General features: G+C 45.4%; 1 protein-coding gene across 5 annotated transcripts in view; it reads right to left on the reverse strand.

Moving 5' to 3' along the window:
- Nucleotides 1-25,598, reverse strand: part of GRHL1 (grainyhead like transcription factor 1) — a 169,443-nt gene that overhangs the window by 111,844 nt on the left and 32,001 nt on the right. For all 5 annotated transcript variants that reach the window (XM_030198875.1, XM_030198874.1, XM_030198876.1 and 2 more), the window contains exon 4: nt 2,485-2,872. In XM_030198875.1, the coding sequence (XP_030054735.1) occupies nt 2,485-2,872 (388 nt within the window). The remainder of the gene's footprint in view (nt 1-2,484; nt 2,873-25,598) is intronic.

The raw sequence follows: 25,598 nt of genomic DNA on the forward strand, positions 1-25,598 counted from the left end.
GAGCACCCACAATGAAATATCTATGAGATACAATTTGCATAATGTATGCTAATATATCTGATACATATTCACTGCGTGTATTCTGAAAACCCAGCTGGCTAATGGATCAAGAGGTCAGCTATGGAAAACACTGCCATGGACTAAGATTTTAAGTGTTAAAAACTGGTGTGTCACCCATTGAAAGTAGCAAAATCAATAACTGCTGTAACATTTTTTGGATTTTATAGGATTTACAAACATATGAGGATTTTTACTATTCCCACTGGGTGAAGGTAATTTTATAAGGGCAATGCACTTTTAGTAATAAAGTACATGCCCACTCTGGAGGTATTTTAGTCATAGACATACATATATGGCCACATATGTACATAAATTGTCTCTCATAGAATAGATTGGTGCAAAATGCATGCTGTAAAATGATAACATGTACTTTGCCCATAGGCATGCACAGGGGTGGAGCACAGGCAGAGCGCATAAGCATGCAGATTATAAAATGGTAATTCACAAATACTTGTGAGTACATTTACAGCAGCTCTAGGGATGTCTTTATAAAATAGGCTTCATGTAGGCACATTAAAATTTGCTTTAACTAGGTGCCCCTTTATAAAATGACCTTCAATGTGTGCTGTAGGTAATTAATGTAAGCCGCATTGAGCCTGCCATGAATGGGAAAAGCGCGGGGTACAAATGTAACAAAAATAAATTAAAGGATAGTTTTCAAAGCTGTTTATGCAAGTAAATAGATATTTACATACATAAAATGAGAGTCTAAAATTGCCCTCCCTCAATGCAGTTTAGGGGCATAGTTATCAACATGGGCTACTATCAAAGATTTGTCATTTTAGTACTAAAGTGCTATTTTAGCAGAAGTCTCATTTTTTGCAATGTGACCTAGTTACTAATAAATGAGGTTAACAATTATTAGCCTTAACAGTAGCTCACCTTGACAACTCCCCCCCCCTCAAAAGTATGTAATTTATTCTACAGTAACACTACTTTAAACCACATTTAAGAGAGGCACTACTGAAGACATTTTAAAGTCCATGGAGGATGAAAATAGCATGAATTGCATGTTCAACTCTAAGTTCACTATTTTCCATTAACAAAATGTACCAACAAAATCATGTTCTTTCTACCTGTTACAAGTTTCAAAGAGTGACTACAAATGTACAAATTTGCAGGTAGAAAAATACCCACTGACTTTGTCTTAAACATGCAGTTTGAAAATTGTCCCCTTGAATTAATTTTTCTACCGATGATACTGCCAGTTAAGATTCAAATTTAGGATTTAGAATTAAACCAGGTCCCCATGTTTCCAGCTCTGTGCATAGTTAAGCTACTCTCTCCTAGCCCAGAATAGACAAGGATCCCATCTCTGTTTTAATACTGACACTGACAAACAAAGAGGGGCATTTTCCATATGGTGTCTGATTTAGGGAGTTTCATTGAAAGCATCCAAAAATCAAGTGGTGAACATAGCGATTTTAGAACCAGATAAATGTCTATCTTTTTGTTTCAAAAATGGCGATTTGCTAGATGTTGTTGTGCTCAGCGCATCTATCTTTTTGGACCATTTTTGTAAACAAAAATGTCCAAGTGAAAAACACACAAAATCAAGCCATTGGGATGTAGGAGGAGCCAGCATTCTTAGTAGACTGGCCACACAGACATCACAGCAGAGCAGTGGGGCACCATTGGGGGCATTTTAGTGGACCTCACTTATAAGGTCCCAGGTACACATTTCACCCTTACCCTCTTATATTGTATGGGGAGCCCTCCAAAACCCACCAAAAACCTACTGTACCCAACTGTGCACTCCTACAATAGACCTTACGACTGCAGGTGTCACCTATATGTAGATATAGTAGGTTTTTAGGGGAGTAAGGGGGAGCCATTCCTTAATCCAGTGGTCATCTGGTCATTTAGGACACTTTTTTGTGACTTTGTTGTGATTGAAACAGTCTAGACCGAACCGTCTAACTTGTAGTCCTGGACATTTTTCTTTGTTCCATTATGGCAGAAAAACGTTCAAAATGCCCAAATCCCGCCCCCAACACGCCTCCTTCACATTTTGATGAACTGCATACAAACTGCATAGAAAACTGTCTTAAAAATGTGTTTTGAAAATAGCAATTTGGACGTTTTGGAAAAAAAAAAGTCCATCTGCTGCTTTGTGCCACTTTTTGGACATTTTTCTGTTTCGAAAATGAGCCCCAAAATCTTACAGACACTTTGCAATTGCATCTACTATCTCCATAATCCCCAATGGTTTTCTTAAGAATTTCTGGTTTCAAAACTTAACTTACTGAATAATACCCAGGCACTTTTCTGCACCAATCTTCTATTTCTAATTCAAGAGAGTGAGATTTCAAACTTACATAACAATTAATATATCATGTGATACAGAGCAAGCACACTGTATGATTAGCTGGTACAACTCTGAATAGGAAGGAAGGAAGGATGGAAGGTCTGTGTTTGCTTTACCTCCTGCACACCTTCCTTGTAGGTCTCGGAGAAGGTAGAATCAGGTGTCCGTCTCTGTGCATTTGGCGGCTGGGTGCTGGCACTGAACTGGTCATGATTAAGGTTTCTGTCAAACACAACAATACGTTCTACAGGCTCCGAGTGATACGCTGTCGGAGGAATGCCCACCGCAAAAGTGTGAGGCTGGGTCTCTGTTTTGATGGAATGTGTTGGCATCGTTGCAATGGAGAGTGTTACAGTAGTGTCTGGGGCAGCAATTTGCCCCCTCTTATCGATCAGCTGGTTACCCGGTGGAAGAACAATATTAAAAGGCACACTTTTCAGCACCTGCACACGGTTTTCACCAGCAGAAATTAACGACTGTTCAGTCACATTGGGCATACCATTCCTGTAAAGATTAGAGGGGAAAAAACAGGATTACTATTTGGGAGGGTCAGATGCTTTGAAAAACAGAGGGCATAATATTCAGCTGTTGCTGTTGGCGTTTAATTTAAATGCTGGTCACTGTGATTACTTTATACTCGGATTTTCATGCTGTTGTCTGGATACCAGCCAGTGTTGAATATGCAAGCATACCTTGACCACTGGCACTTATCCTGGTACTGGTGATGTTTAGGCCTTTTTTCCTATCCCAATTTTATTCAGTCAATTACCTAGTTAACATATTGAAAATGGACTGGAGGAGTAGCCTAATGGTTAGTGCAGCAGCCTACGAACCAAGGAAACAGGGTTCAAGTCTCACTGCAGCTCCTTGTAACTTTGAGCAAGTCACTCAGGGGTACTTTTACCAAGTTATGGTAAAAAGGGCGGGGGCCATTTTTGCCACGTGCTGTGGCCCTTTATACCGCAGCAGGTAAAAAGGCCAAAACATGGCATGGCCATGCGGTAAGATTTCACCCACCGTGTGGCCATGCAGGGGGGGGAGCACTTAACGCCACCCACTGAAGTAGCGTTGAGGGCTCCCGCACTAACCTGGTTGTAACCGGGTAGCGCAGCACTGCCAGATTACCGCCGGGTTAGCAGCACGCTAGAAAATGGCTAGCTGTTTTCCCTAGCATGGTAAATAGCGCATGCCAGGGCTGGAACTACCACCGGCGCCCGAATTGGCCCCGCGGTAGTTCCAGATTAGCTTACTGCTGCTCTGTAAAAGGGCCCCTTAACTCTCTACTACCCCAAGAACAAAACAAGTACCTGAATATATGATGTAAACCATTTTGATTGTAACCACAGAATGTGATACATCAAATTCCATCTCCTTTTCCTTTCCTTAAAATCACAGCTAACCAGGTAACTGAAAATTCCATTCAAGCTCCTACCTGGATAGCATAAAGACAGCCTGCCCAGATTTCTAGAAGCATTATCCCCCGGATTCTATATAAGATGAACAAAATAGTATGTGAAAATATGGACGCATGCCCATTTTGAGCACACAATTTAATTGCGCTGGGATGTCTGTCACATATATATAGAAGTGGAGTCTTTGCAAATGGCATATACCCAACAAACAAGAAGTGAACCTCTACTTCTTAAAAGTTTCAGCAAATGTTTTTGAAAGCACATTATCCATAACATTCAAGAGTCTAATGACCTTATTCAAAGGATCTATGGAAACATTTTCTGTATAAATAAGGCTACTCAATCCTAAATAGGATCTCAGACTTTGAAATTTCTAACAACAAGCCCAATATAAAGTCTGGATCTTTAATCACTCAAAATTATTTTTAATTCCTTAAAATATTGATTTTAATTTTTATATTTTATAACATTTTCCTGATTTTCGAAAGCTGGGTGTGATTGTACTGCTCTCCAATGGTTTTATAAAAGAGCTAAAAATAATCAGAGAACTATTATTGCAGCCTAAAAACTCAGGTGAAGAGGACATCGGTATAAATACATTTGTCACCAAATACACAATAGGATCGACAAAAGCAGCAGGGGTACCATTGGAGAGTAATACAATCATACCCAGCTTTCAAAAATTAGAAGTCAAGGTTGGCATATTCCAGGGGAAAAACACTGAAAATAGATGCAGATCAAGAAATTCCCTTGGGTCATTTTAAATGTGGCCGACGTAAGATGGCAAAATTTATGAACTTAGATATCATACAGACTATAACAGTACATATTTTGTATGCACAGTTGAATGTTCTTGCCATAAATATTATATTGGACAAACCAAAATAAGAAAGAATGAAAATAGTTTTTGTGTAACACATGCAAAACAGGAAGTTCCAATAGTAACTCATTGTACAGTGTCTCATAACTTTGAGGATTTAAAATGTTGTATTACTGATAAAATTGGAGAAACTAAAAGAGGAGGGGATGGGGGAAATTGTTGCTACAAAGAGAACAAAAATGGATGTATAGACTCAATACATTAGAACCGACGGGACTAAACTTATAGTCGGATTGGAGAGCTTTCTTGTAAAGGAATTCTTTTAAAAGGATTCACTGGAGTAGAAATTCATTCAGATGGCATCATTACAATTAATGTTGGAAGTCTGAATTAACGTCACTGGGTGTTCCAAACCAACCGCAGATCTTCAGCTTATCGAAAGAGACAGTTCACTGGAGAATGGAAGTTGGCGTTTTAGTTAAAAAGTAGCGCAATATTGGGAAAAGGATTAGCATGAGAATGGTGGTAACAATGTATGTGGTGAGCCCTATAAGTTTTTAATTTTTGCTGATGGACATATTCTATTAAGAAGCACTGAAACTGCAATCATTTATTGTTATTGCAGGTTGTGAACACTTAGCGACAGGCACATTACCAGTGGCTCCTGAAGAAGCGGATCTGTGAAACAGAGAGGCTTCGTAGAGCTAAGGGCCCTGTTTACTAAGCCGCACTGTAGGCATGCTAGCGTTTTTAGCGCACACTAAAGCACTAGAGACACCTATAGGAATATATGGGTGTCTCTAGCATTAGCACGCACTAAAAACACTAGCGCACCTTAATAAACAGGGCCTAAGTCACCACAACTGTGTTATAATTGGATGAATTTAAGTAATTATAAAGCAAAAACTATAAAAGCAAAAGAAGCATACAAATCAAATAAAGAGACTTAAGGGAAGTGGAGGATTTTAAACTGATGATGGTGTGAATCATGAGCCTGAAAATAATTAGGTACCGATTGAGCTGAAGTCTTTCTCTTCATTAAAAAAAATGTCATAAAAATTTAAAATTTTAAAAATAAAATCAATATTTTAAGGAATTAAGAAGAATTTTGATTGCTTAAAGATCCAGACTTTATATTGGGTTTGTTGTATAAATAAGGATGAATATGGTGACTCTGTCTCTGAGCAGAAAGGATTCTGAAATGTAATGTATGGAAAGAGAAAAATACCCATACAGAAAAAGAATAATCAAATCATAAAAATTAATTCTTTCCAGGTCAAGAAGCTAAATGCTGACAGACAATGCTTTAAAACACTATCTTAATATCACACAAACCTGCTTATAATCGAACGAGACAAACGCCCAAGTTCCGACCTAAATCGGGAGATGGACGTTAATCTCACAAAAACGAGTAAATCCATATAATTGAAAGCAATGTTTCAGTGCGCCCGTGTCGCTCGTACGTGGACGTAAAAACGTCCAAATAAGAGGCGTGTCGGGGGCGTGTTAGGGGCGGTGATACGACGTGGACGGGTACAACGTATAACGAATAGCGAAAGGGCTCTGGTTGAGCGGGAAGATGGGCGTAATATGATGGACCCGAAATAAAAGCGACCAGAGCAAGGGGGAAATCGTCTTTAGACCCATTAGCGATTGTGTGTAGTTGGAGAGTGGCGATATTGTTGGTGGAAGAGCGGAAGTGGTGGTTGCAGAGAGAAAGCCGAGCGTGTTGAGTACCTGTGACCGTCGTCTGTGTGCCCTGCCTCTTTTTGTGTCTTACCCTTTGACCGTTCCTTACTCCTACTCCTTTGCTCCATCGCCCCCTTCCCCTCCCCCTATCCCTCCCCATTCACACTTCCCACGTGTGTACTCTATTCCCTGACCTCCGTTTGTCTCTGTGTTCCTGTACTGTTTGGCGAGTGAGTGGCCAGAGGGCGTGGTGGCTGGAAGTGAAAGATCTGTGTGTGTTGCTGTTTGTTTGACTACTAGTCCTAATACTTGCACTGGTGGTGGGGATATGGATGCACTTAATGCACTTGTGGCATGCATGCTACACGAAGAGGCCACCCACCGCAGGAGGTATTCACGGCCCCGAGTGTTTAGGCCCCGCACCACCTTCCTACAACTCACTGACCAGCAGTGTCTAACAAGGTTCAGGTTTGATAGGGCCACTATTCGTCAGCTGTGCGAGCAGCTGACACCCCTCCTTCAGCCCCAGACACGTAGGAATAACCCCATCCCTGCCCACCTCAAAATCACTTCCGCTCTCTCTGTCCTGGCCACTGGCAGTTTTCAATCCGTATTAGCTGCTAACACAGGCCTCACCCAGGCTTCTATTTCACACTGTCTCACCCAGTTCCTGGATGCCTTCATAACTCACACCTCACACTACATCACTTTCCCCACCACCCCCCAGGCCCTGCACAACAACATGGCCGCCTTCTATGCTGTTGCTAGATTCCCCTCGGTCATCGGTGTGATAGACTGCACACACGTAGCCCTCAGACCCCCCCGGGCACACGAAGCCACCTACAGAAATAGGAAGGCATTTCATTCTATGAACATGCAAGTTGTATGTGATGCCCAGGGGGAGATATTAGACGTGTGTGCCAGGTACCCCGGCTCCAGCCACGATGCCTACATCCTACAGCACTCGGGCATCTTCCGCAGGTTCGAGCGAGGGGAGTTCATTGGTGGATGGCTACTAGGTAAGTGCAACATGCATGTACCACCCATACTAGACCTCCTCCACTGGGCAACCCTCCGCCCTGGCTTCCTCCACCACAACCCACTATCCAAATCCCCCCGCCCCCCCTGTACCTGCTCCAAGCGATACACACTCATCTATCTCATTCTGCTTTTCTGCAAAGGTGACCGAGGCTACCCGCAGAGGACATGGCTTATGACCCCCCTGATCCACCCACAACCAGGGCCAGAAGAAACCTACAACAGGAAACATCGCAGCACCCGGGGGATCATTGAGCGCACCTTTGGTTTATTGAAAAACCGCTTCCGCTGTCTGGACCGGTCTGGAGGAGAGCTGCTCTACAGTCCAGAAAAGGTGGCCAAGATCTTTGTGGCGTGCTGCATGTTACACAATTTGGCCCAGCGCAGAGGACAGCCTCTCCCAGAGGAGCCACAGCCACCACCAGAAGAGGCCCCAGATGAGCTGGAAGAGGAGCCCCCTCCACCCCCAGCCCACAGAGCAGAGCTCAATGCCTACCAGCTTGGCGTAAGAGCAAGACAAAGACTCATTGAAACAAGTTTTAGGTGAAAGTAAGTGAACATTTATTTGTGACATTCAGTGCATATGTGTGTGTTCAACCCCACCACCACCACCACCACCACCACCACCCCCCTCCCACACCCACCCCCCTCCCACCAACCCTCACCCTACAGCATGTCCCATCATTTTCCCCTTCCCTTCCCCCGTCCCCTCCTACCCCTCCCACGCCCTTCCTTTGCAGCTGGTGCTGCATGGGAAGTCTCTTCACCCTCTTCTGAGCTGCTGCTCCCAGTGTCCTGCTCCCTATCCCCACGGCAGCCTGCGGCTTCGGCTGCACCGTGGAAATCGGGCCACCTTCTTGGTTCTAGTGGTCTGGCCACAGGACCCAGAATGGGAGCAGATTTGGTGGGTGCTGCAGGAGTGGGTGCGGAGGCTGAGGATCGCAATGCCCACCTCTTAGCTGGTGGTTGCTGGTGGTCAGTGGAGGAGGATGTTGATGGCAGGGGCTGCTCCAGCAGCACGGGGGCTGGAGTAGGCGCGGTGCCCTGAGGGCGCAGGTGTTGGATGCTCTGCTCCAGCCGTCTCAGTTGCTGGAGCACCTCCTGGTGGCCTTCACGTTGCGCCTGGAGGAGTTCCTGGTGTGCTCGCTGCTGTGCCTCCAGTGCTTGGCGCTGCAGCTCCAGTTTCTGCTGGCGGTACTCCTCCAAGCGCACGTTGTGGCGGAGTAGTTCGGTGGCCAGCCGCAGGAGTTGCCTCCTTTGGCCGGATGGCCTCTGGCGGGGAGCTGGGCCCTCCTCCTCCTCAACAAAGTCCTCCGGTGCTGGAGGTGCGGCCTCTGCTGGTGCAGGTGGTGGTGGTGGTGGTGGCAGAGGCTGGACAGCTGGTGCAGGTGGTGGTGGTGGCTGGACAGCTGGTGCAGGTGGTGGTGGTGGTGGCAGAGGCTGGACAGCTGGTGCAGGTGGTGGTGGACGCAGAGGATGCATAGCTGGTGCAGGTGGTGGAGGCTGGACTGCTGGTGCTGCAGGCTGTGGAGGTTGAGGCTGGACGGATGGTGTAGGGCGTTGGCCTTGCAGGCCACTAGGGCCGGCCTCCTCCGAGTCTTCACCTGTATAGCACAAGAGTGAGGAATAGTGTTGGTGCAAATAACCCACTTTTGTCTTTCAGCATTCATATACATTGGTATGTCCCCCAACCTGATGACCCAGCAAAGAGATGGTGAGGAGGAATGGAATTGACACGGGTACGAAAGAGAGAGCCCCGCAGGCAGCTGGGTAGAGGTGGTGGATGAGCAGCCAAGAGAAGGACACCACTCACAACGTTGTGCTCAAGCTGTTAGTTGTATAAATGTTAAATTGAACAACATTGCAGCATGTGTTGTGTTACTACTGACTTGCTAAACTGCATAGAACTGCTTTATGACCCCCATTACAGGCTCCTTCAGTTGAATGCATGTGGCCCACACTCAGTAGAGCACAGAGGTCACAGGAGGAACTAGGCACAGTTTGGTAATGGGAAAATAGAGGAGTAGTAGGGAAGGACGGCCCCCAAAGTTCTGCCACAGTAGTAACCTACACACACCCATAGGAGCCAACTGGAAAGTAGTATTGGGGGTGCTAAGCCCAGTGACCAACCCTCCTCCCTGCACAGCTACATGATCTTTCCTCAATATTGGGAGTGCTCACACACACACACAGCACCCACCCTGTCTGCTTGCTCCTATAACACACATGACCACTACCACTACTCAAATAGAGCTTACAATTAATTCAATAAATATGGGCACACAGGACAGGTAAGAGGAAACCCAATGACAACGGTAGGGATAGGGAGTAAGGGTAGAGAGCTAGGGAGTAGGGGTTACCAGGTCACAACAGCATCATAAAGGTGGCCTGTTAATATACATAAAGACAGCCAGAGATACTCCCCCCCCCCCACCTACCTCCCTCCTCCTGCCCCCCACTCCTCACCTCCCTCCCCCTGACCCCAACACAAGTGTAGTGCAGCACAACAGATACCCCAACTGCATAATGAAACACCTACCTGAGTCCTCAGCCTGGCCCGAGGTGTCCAGGGAGCCAATCCCGTGGATGCCCTCCTGGGGTAGGAGGGAGTACACCATCAGCTCCATGGGTGTAAGGTTGGCAGTGTCATTGCCTGGGGGATTGGCCCCCGCCTTCCTGCGAACATCCCTCCTCAGCTTCCGCCACTTCCTCTTGCAGTCCTCCACGTCTCTCCCAGCATGGAAGACAGCATTCAGGCTGTCCCGTACTGCCTCCCATTCGCGCTGCTTTACTGTTGCTGCCAGCCTCTGCCCTGTGGGAGCAAACAGACTCCGGTGGCGCTGTACAATTTCTTGGACCAGGAGCTCCACCTCTGCCTCGACAAAATTACCCTTCCGGGTCGGCGGCATGCGTGGTGGCATTGTACCAATGGGGTTTTCGAAAATACGGAGTGGGCGTTTATATAGGCGCCAAGAACGCCCATTGAGACGGGGGAATAGGCATTTCTGATATGGGCGTTTCTTTTTCAATTATACACATAATTCCTAAGCGTGCCCAGCTCAGATAGCGATTAGGAACACATGGTTTCGATTATGAGTAGATAAGTATGGGCGTCTCCACCTGCCTTCCCTTTCTTCATTGCCATTTTACCTGCCATTTCCTGCACTTAGACCTTGCCCGTTGTTCGTAATAATCATTTACAGGGTTTTACCCTCACTTATATGAAGGTATGTGTTTAGCTAAGTATGCTTGGGTACACCTGTGTATTTAGGGGGGGAGGAATACTTGTTGGCCCTCAGCCACCACGCCTTCCGTTTCCTGTCTTCCACATCCCCTGATGCTCCCTTCCTTTCTCACATTCTCTCTGCCTGGTTGTAGCAGGCAGTGTGTGGGGGCCAAGAATTTAGTACAGTCGGCCCACATCAAGCACCCCTCGGTAAGGGTCATTTCAATCAAGGAGATGTGCAGCTAATGTTCCAGAAGATAAAAGGCGCACTACACAGTCTTGAAACAGACGTTCATGGTAAGCTCTCATTTGTCTGCCACCTCTTCTCTTTGTGCTCATAGTCAAGGAGTGTGCATTCACTGTATGTATGTAGTCTGGAGTCAGATGTTAGGTAGCTCTCGTTTCACCAGGTTCCTGTGCACTGTACTGTGGGGTTGGCAGGTTCTCAGTGGTGTGGGCCAGCTGTTGGAGGTGCTGTATTGGTTCCCGGTAGCTTCCATCTTCCTTGTTTATGTGGTGTACCCCAGTCCCCATTTATGAAGTGGCCACCCATTCTCAAGGTCCATAGGCGGGGGAGGGGAGAATGATTAATGCAATGGATGTGTATAGCACATTATGGAACACCTTCCTAAATTGCTCCATAGGTAGTAGGGTAGGGAACATGCACATTACATTGTTTTTAATCGGTAGCCTGGACAAAATGATCGAGGTGGCTACAGGTAGTCCCACTGAGGCCTATGACGTGGTGGTGAGGGAGAGGGGTGTGTGTACAGGTACCAACCCAAAGTAACTGGTGGTGGCTAAAGCCTGGTGGCTGCTGTGGTCTAGTGGTTAGAGCACCAGCCTTATAATCATAAGGTTGCTGGTTCAAATCCCACCTAAGGCAAGTCACTTCAGGGACAAAGTTTGACACAAACCCAGAATACTTGAATGTAACACACCTTGATCAACTACTGGAGAAAGTGTCATCACCCACACCTGCAAATAATGAGCACCATTTTTATTTGTGCCCTTCCCTAACACAAGTATTACATTGCAACTGTGATGAAGTAACCATCCATCTATTGGGTTTCCCATTGTTTCCCTTTTGCTCCTCAGCATTATATACCATAGCTGATGTATTCAATGTGAACATATGAGCCAGCTGTTTGTAGGTCCTTCTTGGCCCCCCCCCCCCCCCCCACCAATGTGGATTGTGGGTAAGGATATGTGTCCATCAGACAGCAAACACTGTGTATGTGGTACCTGGAGTTATGTGGAAGTGTGTACCTGGCAGATCACACGTGGTACACTATTAATCTCTTATTGATGGCACTCTGTATTGTGGGGAGGGAGGAAGGGAGAGAGAGATGCTGGCTGGCCATTTTTATTCATGAACACAAATATCCATCCAGCCTCCCCGGCCCAACCCCCCTGCACATATGGCCATGCAGGTTGGAATGAACAGGTGGCGTTCTGTATGGCCAACATTCTCAGACATACATCACCTTCTCATTCACACAGCACATTTAATGCTATGCATATTGCTGTCTCCTTCCTCTCAACTCAACAGCACCATTTGGTGATATGTAATGCACAAGGGAGACAAACACACACACACACACTGATAGTTATATTGTAACAAAACATTTATTTCCCCCCACCCCCACCCCTACAAAATAAGCCCCAACAATGCCCTCTTCCCCCCCACAACTCCCCACACAACCCCAACAATTCCCTCCCCACCCCCCACACAACCCCCAACATTTCCCTCCCCCCACACACACAACCCCAACAATTCCCTCCCCCACCCACTCCCCACACCCCCAACAGGCCCCCCTATTTAAATTAAGGGCGGCCACGCCCTCTTAGTAAGGCCCTCTGTAGCAGGGCAATGAGCAGCCCCAGCAATACCCTTAGTGGGCCCTGGAGCTGCTCATTGCCCTGCTGTAGGGCTGTCACCTCCTGCAGCAGCTGTTGCTGGCCAACTATAAGCTGGTGCTGGCCATCTACCAGCTGCTGCAGGAGGCGCACTACAGTAGCCGGGCCAAAGGCTGGAGGTGGGCCAGGGGACACGGAAGATGGCCCAGGGGATGGAGGTGGGCCAGGGGACACAGAAGCTGGCCCAGGGGATGGAGGTGGGCCAGGGGACACAGAAGCTGGCCCAGGGGATGGAGGTGGGCCAGGCGATGGCGCTGCATTTGGGGAGGGAGAGGCCTGATACGGAGCTGCAGGTGGGGAGGGGTCCTCATGAATGTCCAGATCCTCATCTATGATGAGGACTCCCTCCTCCGAGTCCTCCTCCGTCCTCTTCTTCCTGGTGGCCCGCCTCCTGGCCTGGCTGCTGCTCCTCCTGCTCCTCCTCCTCCTCCTGCTCCTCCTCCTCCTCCTCTTCCTCCTGCTCCTGGAGGTGGTGGCCCTCCTCATCCTGCCGCTCAGCTTCCTGCTGGTGGAGCCCTGTGTATGTAAAAGGAGTGTGATTGAGATCAGTGCATACACCGTGGCTTGCATAGTGCAGTAGCTGGGTGGCGTGAGGCAGGGGATGGGGCAGGGTGTGGTAAGGCGTAGCCTATGCCCATAGGGAATGAGCTGCATCAGATGACATGAAACAGAACCCTGGACCCTCCTCTGACACACACCACACAGGACATGTGGCCATACCAAATTCATTGCTGACCAGCATGTTTGCATTGTGAGATGCAACGAGGGGTTGATGGACAGTTGTTGTAGGAGTTATTGGGGGGGGGGGCAGTGGGAAGGGTGTTGAGCACAATTCTTTTATGTGATTTAGGCCATAACATGCAGTAAAAGTAGGGCCTCAGGCAGCTGTACCAGGACACAGTAATCAGCCACCACAATAAGGGGAATAGTAAAGTGTGGCATATCATCTCATTCATCTCGGGGGGATGGTCGGACGTTGCAAGCACGCTCATGGGAGAACCCCTGCAACCTGCATCCTTGATCTGGGACAGATATGGTATTACTAGGTGGCTATTAGGCACATGGGAAGTGATATTGTACAACACATTTGCTTTATTCATGAAATGTATGTAGTAATGTGTACAGGTGTCCTGTTTTTGAATACTTACGGCGAGCCCTGAGGTGCCTTCGCACCGCCCGGATGAGGTCGGGCCTCTCCCGCCTCACCCGGCGGAACCGCCTCCTTAGGGACTCGAGGTCCCAGTGGACTCCAAAGCGTCTGTAAGATATAAGTTTGTAGAGCAGGGGTCAGGGGTGTTGGTCCTTTTTGTCCTCTGCACACATTCATTTGCTATTCACATACCAGAGAGAGAGGGTCTACAGTGTTGGGGGGGGGGCACCTCCATTGGTAGTGAATCATAGGAGCCACCTTTTTACCATTTTGGGGGGTGGTACCCCCAGTGGAGATGACCCCTCCCTCCATACATATTTGATATTGGGGGTGGGGTGGTCAAGCACCCACAGCAGCCACCGAGTTGGTTCCTATGCAGATGATGCCAGAGAGGTGGGCATGAGGCCAGACAGTACCGTTTGTATACATTATAATGTATGCTTGTTAAACTACTTTATATGTGTTATCATGACCATGTTATAAAGTATGGTATAGGTTTCATTGGTCTCATGCTTCCACTATTCGGAGGCGTTGTAACCCACTGGCTGCAAAGAGGGGTTGGAAAATGTGGCCTTCACATAACTAACGAAATTTTCACATAACACTAATAGCATAGTCACGATACTAACCTAACGAAATACATTCTTGTAGGGATGTGGGAATGGTGGTCGTTTAAATAACATACAAATTATTAGTGATTGTGCATGTTCCTATATTACTCATGATCCTTGCATGGACACTCCAGTTACTGCTGGTAACATTGATGACGGAGCTGTTATATGTGTAGGTACAGGAGGGGAGGGGGGTTGGGCCATAACCTTACCTTTGTAACCTTTCCCGGATGCGGGACCAGGCTCGCATGGCCTGCAGCCTGGGGGGCAGGTGGTGGTGCTGTATGAAGAGGGTGTGCCGGTGCCTTAGGCACAGCCTGACGAGCAGCAAACTCTCCTCCTCTCCAAAATTCGGCTCTCGCCGTTGTGCCATTTTTCCACGTGTTGGAAAAGAAGTGCCTTATATAGACGACCTTGCGTGAGGGACGTCGTTTCATGCACAGCTCCATATATGGATGACCATTCCATATATGGCCCCTATCAGCACGTGGACGCCCTCGTAAGCATACACGTCTTTGACGTGCACATGCCTGCAGGAGTGTGAAACGTGCCTTACATAGATGAGTATGACGCACCCCACCCGACCCTTTTCACATATACACAATATGCATTTACTGCATGTTCAGTAGGTGTACAGTGCATGCAGATCCGGACATTCAGATGGGCACATATGATGAAAGTATGGGTGGAGCAGCATGATATGTCTGTAGTTGACACATATATGCATTCCTCATATATTTCCGTACCCGGATGGCATGAACAACATGTACTGTACTTGCGATACACCTTTGTACATTATTTTACACACCACGTGATTTGGTCGTTTGCACCTGCAATAATCGACCATCTTAGGGCGCCCAATTTAGTCACGCTTATGCGCTCGTCATTTGATTGTTTTCTTACAGGGATAATCGATTATCGAAAAACGCCCACACTATTTTTCCATTATACAGGTCTATTTTTGGGCGTTTTCGTAAGAACGTCCTAATTCGTACTTGGACGATCTTTCCATTTTGCCCCTCAAAGTGTCCTCAAGTGACTCCAAACAAGTTCTACTTTTTAATATTTATTATTGAATAATGAAAAAAAAAACTCAAACAGAAAGACTCCTAAATGTATTAGCACATAAAATATTTGAAATGCTAGCAGTATAAACAGAATGTTATTGACCGATCAGATGTGACATCATGCTGCTGGTACAGGGCCATGGAGACTGATGCACAGCATCAGCATCTGTGGAGCAAGCGAGGCTTGGAAAAATAAGCCACATCTCCTTTGCTATGTCAGAAGTCTCTCCCTACCAGAGATGTAGGTGGTTATTCATGATTTAGACATACACATCTAAACTCCAGTTTATGCATATCACATACATGTCTAAATTCTCATTTTAGAAAGTCGTGATATGCAGGTCCAAATCACAAATGCATGCATATATGCACATGGCAGGAAGGCATACTATGGGTGTGTTTTGGGCAGGCCTAGGGCAGGGCTGAAATACACATCTGCATTCCACATTTCAGATGGAGCATGTACATTTATGTCCTCCAAGATAAACATCAGGATTTACAGCTACTCCCAGGGATCTAGGTTATTTAAAGATGCTTGTTTTGTGCAGCACTCTATGGAAGGGATTAGGGGAGGTGCTCCTTAATCCCTGGTGTTTTTGTCTCTCCCGCCCTCCCGGCAAAAGTGATACTGGGCAAAGACATTGGGCTTTGTGACGGCTTGAGGAAACAAGTGTGTATGTTTCTAAAATGGCAAGCACGCCCATCTATGTGCCGACAAATGCACAGGTATGTTCTGAAATACCAACATGCACATGTATGTACCAGTACCAACATGAACGTTGCCGAGTTGATATCTGCAAAGTGGAAATTGCCGCCACACGTAGCTGGCTCATACACATCCACTCCTGCATGCATTTTGGAAAATGATCTATACTGGCAGATCATTTTCTAAAATGCTAGCAGAAATTTAAGGCATCCTGACCAGTAACACAACTCTCTGTAGTTGGTGAGATCTGGCCAAAGGCTATATACAGCTGCTGCATCACATATGCTGTTAGATATGATAGTGGAAGTACAGTATTAAATAAGGGTACATACAAGGAAAACACTTTCAGGGGTCCTTTTAATAAGCTGTGGTAATAAGTGGCCTTAGCGGACCCTTGAGTGGGTTTTTCCCACGTGCTAAGGCCATTTTTACTGCAGCAGTAAAACGGCCAATTTTCTATTTTTTGTATTAATGGCCATTCGCTAACGTAGCCATTAGTGTATGGCAATAAAAAAACAATTACTGTGTGAGCACTTAGCACCATTCATTTTCCCCCTAATTCTATAAAAATCGCCAAAAACTGTGTATGCAAATTTGAGCATGCGCTCAATTTGCACACGCAATTTAACTGAATAATAAGCTAGTGTCAAAAATTGGCTTTTTAACAAGCAAAATATTATCATTTATTTTTTATTAATTTATTATACCACCTCTAGTTGCAGACAAGTCAAAGAGGTTTACAGTTAAAATTAATAAAAATATTAGAACAGAGAAAGGAACTCTATAACTTGATAGAAAAGAATCAGACAACAAACAGAGAAAGAGCACAATCTCTCAACAAGTCAAAGGAACAACATATGAGTTCTTCCCTCCCTTTGCAGGAACCAACCGTGAACAATTAATTGTCAAAAGCTAGAGTGAGTAAGAGCTCTCCAACCAGAGATGTTGCAGTAGAGAGTTCCATAAAGCAGGTGACAAAAAATAAAAAGCAGAAGACCAAGTGGATTCCCACCTGGCTTTGGAGGACTGGAGTAAGAATAGCCTATTGTTGAATAGAGACCTGAGGGTGTGAGATGGTATATAAGGTATAGTAAGTGAGGCCAGGCACTAATTAGATTTAATTGGCATTTATGCGTGTTAGTTTAGGCATGGGATCCGCGTCTCAATTTTACGCACGAGTTGAAAAAGGGGACACAGAAATGGGAGGGTTATGGGCACAACAAGGCTGTTCCTAAAATTAACAAGCGTTGTTATAGAATAACGGGGATACATGTCTATGTGGGCAAGTACATTTGCACCCTAAAGTTAGGCGCAATTCCTGGGTGTAAGCGCTAGTCTATAAACCGCACCTAAATTCAAGCATAGTTTATAGAATGGCGCTTTTTTCGGCAACAATTTTTGGCACCATATATAGAATCTAGCCCTTTGTGCGCTAATGTGGTTGCACTAACTGTTTAGCACAGGAACACCCACTCTCTGCCTCCTTGACACACCCCTCCCAAAAACGACAATTTTTTTTTTGCGCATGGATTAGCATGCACTAACTTTGCAGTTACCACAGCACACATAAGTGTATCTCGCAGTACACACGCATTAGCACCTAGCACAGCTTAGTAAAAGGGCCCCTCAGTTTGCTTATGGTTCATTTGGCTTTTTCCTCCAATCTTTGTATTTTACTTATATAATGATTATATTCAAAGCAGTTTACTTATATCATACAATAGTTATCTATACATTGATAACTAATTTTTTTTATTTTGTGGGGATGTAATTCCAGCCTATCTTCCATTAGTTGACACAGGTTAAGATGTCCATTAAAAAGAGAAAAAAAATGTGTAGCTTTTTCTCCATAATAGTTTAACACACAGTCAAAAATGAATCGGACAGAAAGGTCCATGCTGCAGCTGTCACAACAAATCCTGACAAAACAGATGAAGTAAACATTGTCAGAATATAATGGACTAGGCTCCATATATGGCAATTAAAATTTGATGCTGAAATCAGTGCTGAGTAAGCACATTCTATCATTGTCACCAATGACAGAATATGCTTAGTTGATATCTCAGCGCCTAAAACTACATGCATCCATTTACACCAATAAAAACGTGACATAAATCCCGGCACGTAGATTTACGTGCACTGGGCCATATTCTACAACTACGCATGTAAATTTCAGAATGCCCATAAAACGCCCATTTCCCTGCCCATAACCACATCCTTTTTGCCTGCGCATGTTAGAAGTTTGGCGCACTTCATTACAGAATACGCTTAGCGAGTTGTGCACATATATTCTGATCAGTGCTAATTAGTGAACATTGTTGCTTGTTAAGAGCTGTTATCAACACTGATTAACTTGTTAAGCCAATTAAGTTATACTCGTTGTTATAGAATCAGCGCTGATTTCAGTGCAGATCTTTAGGCGCACTACATAGAATCCAGGGGAATTTGTAGAAGGAAAAAAAGCCTGATCCCACAAGCAATGAAGAAACAGCTACAATTCACCTGCCTGCTGACAACAGAAGTAGCAGCCATTGGCGCTTCCTTGCTCTTCATCCTTCTTCCCACTGGAGCTCCCAAGAGAAGAACCATTCACTACAGCCTCAGCCTCACCCAAGTGGCCTTTCTCACCTCCCCATCAGTCAACAAAACAGAAGCCCAATTTGAACTAAGTGAACAAGTGAAACAGTCACTGCCAGTACCCCCTCCCCCATATCCATTGACAACAGAAGAAGCCCTGATGAAGGAACACCCTACCCCCCAACAAAAGAAGGAGGCCAGCTATAAGAAAAGTTGGTGTAGCTTTGTGCCAACCCATGACTGAAGTGGAAATCGTGAGGCCCCACATCAAGCAAAAGAATTTAAATGGAAAATATTACTGCAGACAGCTACTAACCAATCAAAGGACAGAATGCCCACTGAGCCTTCCAGTGTCAATGAGCTGTTGCTGGATAGACTCCCATGCACACGGTTCTTATCGATAAGAAGGAATTGTAGAAGAGGTTCAGGGAGAGCGGGGGGGAAGGAACAATTTACGGAAATGAAAACAAAACAGAAAAATGAAAAAAGAACGAACAATTATTTAAGAGGTGGATCTTCAAAGCAGAGCATTCCAAAGTGAGCTTTATAAAGAGATGAAGTTGTTGAAGTCCTTGTGGAATTGTTGGAGTAACATAGAAAAACAGACTATGATGGCAGGTAAGGACTGTAAGGCCCATCTAGCCTAAATTTTCTTCTTGTACCCTAGACCACAGAGGCTCTCTGGATTTGCCATCACAACAAAGGATCATCTGGGCTTCTCCCAAGCTTTTTCAAATTCTAATTCTGTATTTGTCTCCATCACACAGTAGCAGAATTTGATAAAGCACAGGATAAGCACAGAACATCCCTTGTTGTAAAGTGATCAATAGTAGTCTGTGGCATTGCACCAAGAAATAAACTGGGCAAACTGGATGGGCCTTCTGGTCATCTGCCATCATACTATGTGTTTTTGTGTTACTAATGCAACAATGACTTCAATAATTTCCACTCCTCCATAAAGTTCAACTTTTTAAGACAATAACATAAGTAGAAAAGTGGCTCATGGAAGGTGGAACACACGGAAGAGGAACTTTCCCAGGTAAATGACTGCACTGAAAACTGCCCTTCTCAAATACAATTAAAACTAAGTATAGATTCCATAGAGGGGCATTTTCGAAATGGACATCCAAATTTTGATGAGGACGTCCTCGCAAAACATCCCCCATCCAGGGGCGGGGAAATCCGTATTTTCGAAACGAGATGGATGTCCATCTTCCGTTTCGATAATACCGTCAGGATTGTTCATCCTTAGAGATGGTCGTCCCTAGACTTGGTCGTTTCTGATTTTCGGCGATGAAACCAAGGACGTCCATCTCAGAAACGACCAAATGCAAGCCATTTGGTCATGGGAGGAGCCAGCATTTGTAGTGCACTGGTCCCCCTGACATGCCAGGACAGCAACCGGGCACCCTAGGGGGCACTGCAGTGGACTTCATAAATTGCTCCCAGGAACATAGCTCCTTTACCTTGTGTGCTGAGCCCCTAAACCCCCCCCAAAACCCACTACCCCCAACTGTACACCACTACAATAGCCCTTACGGGTGAAGGGGGGGCACCTAGATGTGGGTACAATGGGTTTGCAGTGGGTTTTAGAGGGCTCACTGTTTCCTCCACAAACATAACAGGTGGGGGGGAGTATGGGCCTGGGTCCGCCTGCCTGAAATACACTGCACCCACTAAAACTGCTCCAGGGACCTGCATACTGTTATGATGGAGCTGAATATGACATCTGAGGCTGGCATACAGACTGGCAATCAATATTTTTAAAGATGTTTTTTGAGGGTGGGAGGGGGTTAGTGACCACTGGGGGAGTAAGGGGAGGTCATCCCCGATTCTCTCCAGTGGTCATCTGGTCATTTCAGGCACCTTTTTGTGCCTTGGTTGTAAGAAAAACACGACCAGGTAAAGTCATCCAAGTGTTCGTCAGGGACGTCCTTGTTTCTTTTGATTATGGGTTGAAGACGACCTAGTGTTAGGCACGCCCAAGTCCCGCCTTCGTTGCGCCTCCGATACACCCCCTTGAACTTTGGCCGTCTCTGCAACGGAAAGCAGTTGGGGACGTCCAAAATCGGTTTTCAATTATACCAATTTGGACGACCCTGTGAGAAGGACGCCCATCTTCCGATTTATGTCGAAAGATGGGCGTCCTTCTCTTTCGAAAATGAGCCCAATAGTGTGCATATAATTTAACTGCAGGAAGAGGCATTCCTATGAGCATATTTAGGTCGGAATGAGGAAACGAGCACAAACACATTTGATTTGTTTTTAAATGTATATACCTTATCGTGCCCCACCTCCATCATCCAAACAGCAGCTACAGTAACAATGATTCTTTCAATGCAAACAGGGCCCCTTTTACAAAGGTGTGCTACCATTTTTAGCGCGTGCTAACTTTGTAGATGCCCATAGGAATATTATGGGCGTCTACCCGGACATGCACTAAAAACGTTAGTGAATCTTTATAGAAGACCCCCATAGTTTTGCACTTGCTGAATTTTCAAAATGAAACTATGCAGGTTGTTTCTTTCTGAAACTTTTCATGCAGCATGCCTGTTGAAAGTGCTAGACTCTGAAAACTGCTCCCATGGAAACTGCAATCAACAAAAATCCCATCCACAATCACAAATATCTACATAATGCTAAGTTCGAACCCTACCACACTTCTGTCAGATTATCCAAACCATCATATCTCTTCAGACGAAAGCGCAAGGGGTTAAATACATCCCCTCTCTCTTCTTTCGTTCAACAGGACCACAGTGCTAGAGACTTATAGAGGAACTGCACATGTCATTCAAACAGCTACAAAAAAAAGGACAGGTGTCTCAATACTATAATGTTTAAAATCCCATATTATTAACACCTCAAAGATAGAAATAAAGGTTTAACAAAAATAGTAGTAAGGTGATACCTTTTTATTAGGCTAACCTAACAAGGCAATGTTCGCTACTGAAAGGTCTCACCTTATATTTATTTTTGTTTGTTTGTTTGTTTGTTTGTTTTCTATTTATTGGTTAATCATTATTATTGTGCATTCAAGTGGACTAATAAAACAACAACACTACTACACCATCTCAACAGAAAATCAAGGGATCATCAAAATTATGCTCAATGTGGTTCAATAGATGTTTTTCAGTATTTCATCCAAATATCAGAGCCCAAAAGAAGGGCTTCTGATTTTAGGTTTTAGCTGATAAACTCTGATGAAACACCCCTAGTGCAAAAATAAATAAATAAATACAAATAGGTATTTATTGGCTAAATACTGGGGGAAAAAACATTTCCCCTAGTACTTTCTCACTCCTGCCCTTGTCTCCCTTGGTTCCTTCCTCTGTTTTTGTGCTTCTTAAATGCCGACTCTTTAGCAGCAAAAAAATTGAATATATTTGAATCCACCAGAAAAGATTCCCAGCAATAACAATCATGCCCATGAAAACATTGATAAACACTGATTTTTTTTTCATTCACATTTCAGTTTTGGAGGAAGAGAATTCCAGCAATGGGTCCAGGTCTGTCTGCTGCCCTCCAAATCAATGTTTCCTCTAAGGAGTGGCCTGGTGTGTGCAAATTTTATTTTCATGTGAGCATCAAGTTTTAAAAACCAACAATTTTTGAGCACCAGTATTAGCAATGCATTTCTGTATGTAGCACATTTTTGTGAGCAGCCATGTAAAATCTGAGCGACACTCCTAAAATGTATGAGCAATCGCTCATGGGCTCTGCTTACAGGGAACATTGCTCCAAACGATGAATGAAGGTTGATGGGAGAACAAACTGATCCATATAGAGAAAATGTGTAGTATGCACAGAAGTAACAGGAGTAAGCACAGGGCTTTTTTTGTGCCGGTACACACAGGTACAGGGTACCGGCACCTTTTTTTTTCCTTGCTGCTCATCGAATCTCCAGCAGCTGCCGCTGCTGCTTCTCTCAATGAACAGCAGTGGAAGCCAAAGCAAGCAATAGCAGTCCTTCAGTGGCATACCAAAGGTGGAGCGGAGGAGGCAGTCTGCCCTGGGTGTAAATACAAAGGGGGGTGCTCCGCTCCCGCTGCTCCCAACCCATCCTTTTTATTCAGGCCGCCGGCACCACTCTTACCTCTCCTCCGCACTCCCGAGTCTCAGTCTCCACCTGCCTACCCTCAGTTCCCTCAACAGCCCCCTTCTCTCTGCCACCCAGCCCCCTGCATTTTTAAAATTTCTGAATTGGCATTCACAGAAATTTGGACCTCCAAATCTGTAAAGATCAATGTAACATAGTAACATGGTAGATGGCGGTAGATAAAGACCAGTATGGTCCATCCAGTCTGCTCAACAAGATAAATTCATTACATATGTTATGAAGTGATACAACATATGTATACCTGATCTTAATTTATCCTTGCCTTTTTTAAGACATAGACTGTAGAGGTCTGCCCAGCACTGGCTTTGTTCTAAAATTTCTGAAGTTGTTGTCAAAGCCCCTGAAAAGCTCCACTCCAGCCTATCCAAGTCTATTCAGCCTCGATCAGGGCACAGACCATAGAAGCGTGCCCAGCACTGGCTTTTCTACCTAATCTCCCCAAAGCTTCTTTGGATCTGATCCTTCTAAACAGGATTCCTTTGTGTTTGTCCCATGCATTTTTGAATTCCGTTACAGTTTTCATCTCTACAACTTGCATTCCAGGTATCTACCATCCTCTCAGTCAAAAAATACTTCCTGACATTATTCCTGAGTCGGCTCCCTTTCAACTTCAATTCAAGCCTGTGTCTGGAAAAGGTTTGTCTGCGGATTGATACTTTTCAAATATTTGAACGTCTGTAACATATCGCCCCTGTTTGTCCTCTCCTCCAGGGTATACATGTTTAGGTCAGCAAGTCTTTTTACATCCTTAGCAAGATAAGGCCTCCAAAACTGAAGACAATTGTCCAAGTGGGGCCTCACCAATGACTTGTACAGGGGCATCAACATCTCCTTTCTTCTGTTGTTTATACCCCTCTCTATGCAGCCTAGCATCCTTCTGGCCTTGTCAAGAAAGGCTGTATTCTTGGGAATTTTTCTATTCAACAGTGCAAGAGTGTTACTGTAAAGGATCATCACTGAGGGCAGATATGGGCCAGTAACAATGTCTTAACAAAATATCTAACAATTCAAAGGACATTCATAGTTTTGACCTGCTGAGAAGACAGTGGGGCAGGCCCAGCCAGATTTGTGTGATCCAGGCTTACATAGTACAATATCTTAATAAATGGAATCTTTTTTTAAACTGCAATTTTTATTGCTTTTATAAAGAAACAACTGCAATATAATGTACATCAGAAACAACACTGTAATCAATATATTGTCACCCTGAAACGCACCCTTCCCTCACCCCCTCCCCCTCCCCCTAGAAGGACCAAGAGAACAACAAACAAAGATCATGATTCAGGCTCGGATTTCCCCCTCTGGATCCAGGGTTTCATCAGCTATACTAGATTCTGTCCCTGTCACACGCTGACCATCCACCATATTGGTAGCTTCCTGACGCGGGACCTGCACTGCGTTGGCGTAAGAAAACTCTGTCAAATCCATGCCTTTTGCCTTAACAGACATGGGAGCAGAGTAAGTCAGTCACCGGATTAACAATTACAACAAGAGATGTCCAATAATATGCTGGATGCCTGAGATACTTGGCCGATTAGGTCCAGGGAACAAGGAGCTAAAGGCTCAAGCTGCAATTGCGCTTGGTGATGTCACTTCCTCCACTCCATAAATGGAATTTTAAAGATAGCCTTTATTGAGAGTATGGTCATTCTGATCAAACTACTGACCACAAAATAAATGAGACTGCTTAATATGAAGACTTAAAAAAAGAGCAGAAGATATGTATTTAACCGATTTAGGAGTTAATTTTTGGTTGACAGCTTTGGACTTGATGATAAGACCTGCTTTTACTGAATTGCATACAAGAATATAAGTGACACTTTACCACCTTCTTCATAACACTATATATTTTTGAGGACTAAACATCTGCTAACTACCCATACATGCCGCCAATCCAGTCCTCTCTTGAGGATTCATGATGACTTCTATTATGGGAACTTCCATTTCACAATACAGCGAATGCTACATACCTGTAGAAGGTATTCTCCGAGGACAGCAGGCTGATTGTTCTCACTGATGGGTTGACGTCCTCGGCAGCCCCCTCCATCGGAAAGTTTACTAGCAAAGGCCTTTGCTAGTCCTCGCGCGCCCATGCGCACCGCGCATGCGCGGCCGTCTTCCCGCCCGAAACCGGCTCGAGCCGGCCAGTCCAGTATGTAGCAAAACAATACACTTCAAGGGAAGACTCAACTCCAAAGGGGAGGCGGGCGGGTTTGTGAGAACAATCAGCCTGCTGTCCTCGGAGAATACCTTCTACAGGTATGTAGCATTCGCTTTCTCCGAGGACAAGCAGGCTGCTTGTTCTCACTGATGGGGTATTCCTAGCCCCCAGGCTCACTCAAAACAACAACCATGGTCAATTGGGCCTCGCAACGGCGAGGACATAACTGAGATTGACCTAAAAAATTTACCAACTAACTGAGAGTGCAGCCTGGAACAGAACAAACAGGGCCCTCGGGGGGTGGAGTTGGATCCTAAAGCCCAAACAGGTTCTGAAGAACTGACTGCCCGAACCGACTGTCGCGTCGGGTATCCTGCTGCAGGCAGTAATGAGATGTGAATGTGTGGACAGATGACCACGTCGCAGCTTTGCAAATTTCTTCAATGGAGGCTGACTTCAAGTGGGCTACCGACGCAGCCATGGCTCTAACATTATGAGCCGTGACATGACCCTCAAGAGCCAGCCCCGCCTGGGCGTAAGTGAAGGAAATGCAATCTGCTAGCCAATTGGATATGGTGCGTTTCCCTACAGCCACTCCCCTCCTATTGGGATCAAAAGAAACAAACAATTGGGCGGACTGTCTGTGGGGCTGTGTCCGCTCCAGGTAGAAGGCCAATGCTCTCTTGCAGTCCAATGTGTGCAGCTGACGTTCAGCAGGGCAGGAATGAGGACGGGG

The sequence above is a fragment of the Microcaecilia unicolor genome, chromosome 3, assembly GCF_901765095.1.
Source record: "Microcaecilia unicolor chromosome 3, aMicUni1.1, whole genome shotgun sequence".
NCBI lineage: Eukaryota > Metazoa > Chordata > Amphibia > Gymnophiona > Siphonopidae > Microcaecilia > Microcaecilia unicolor.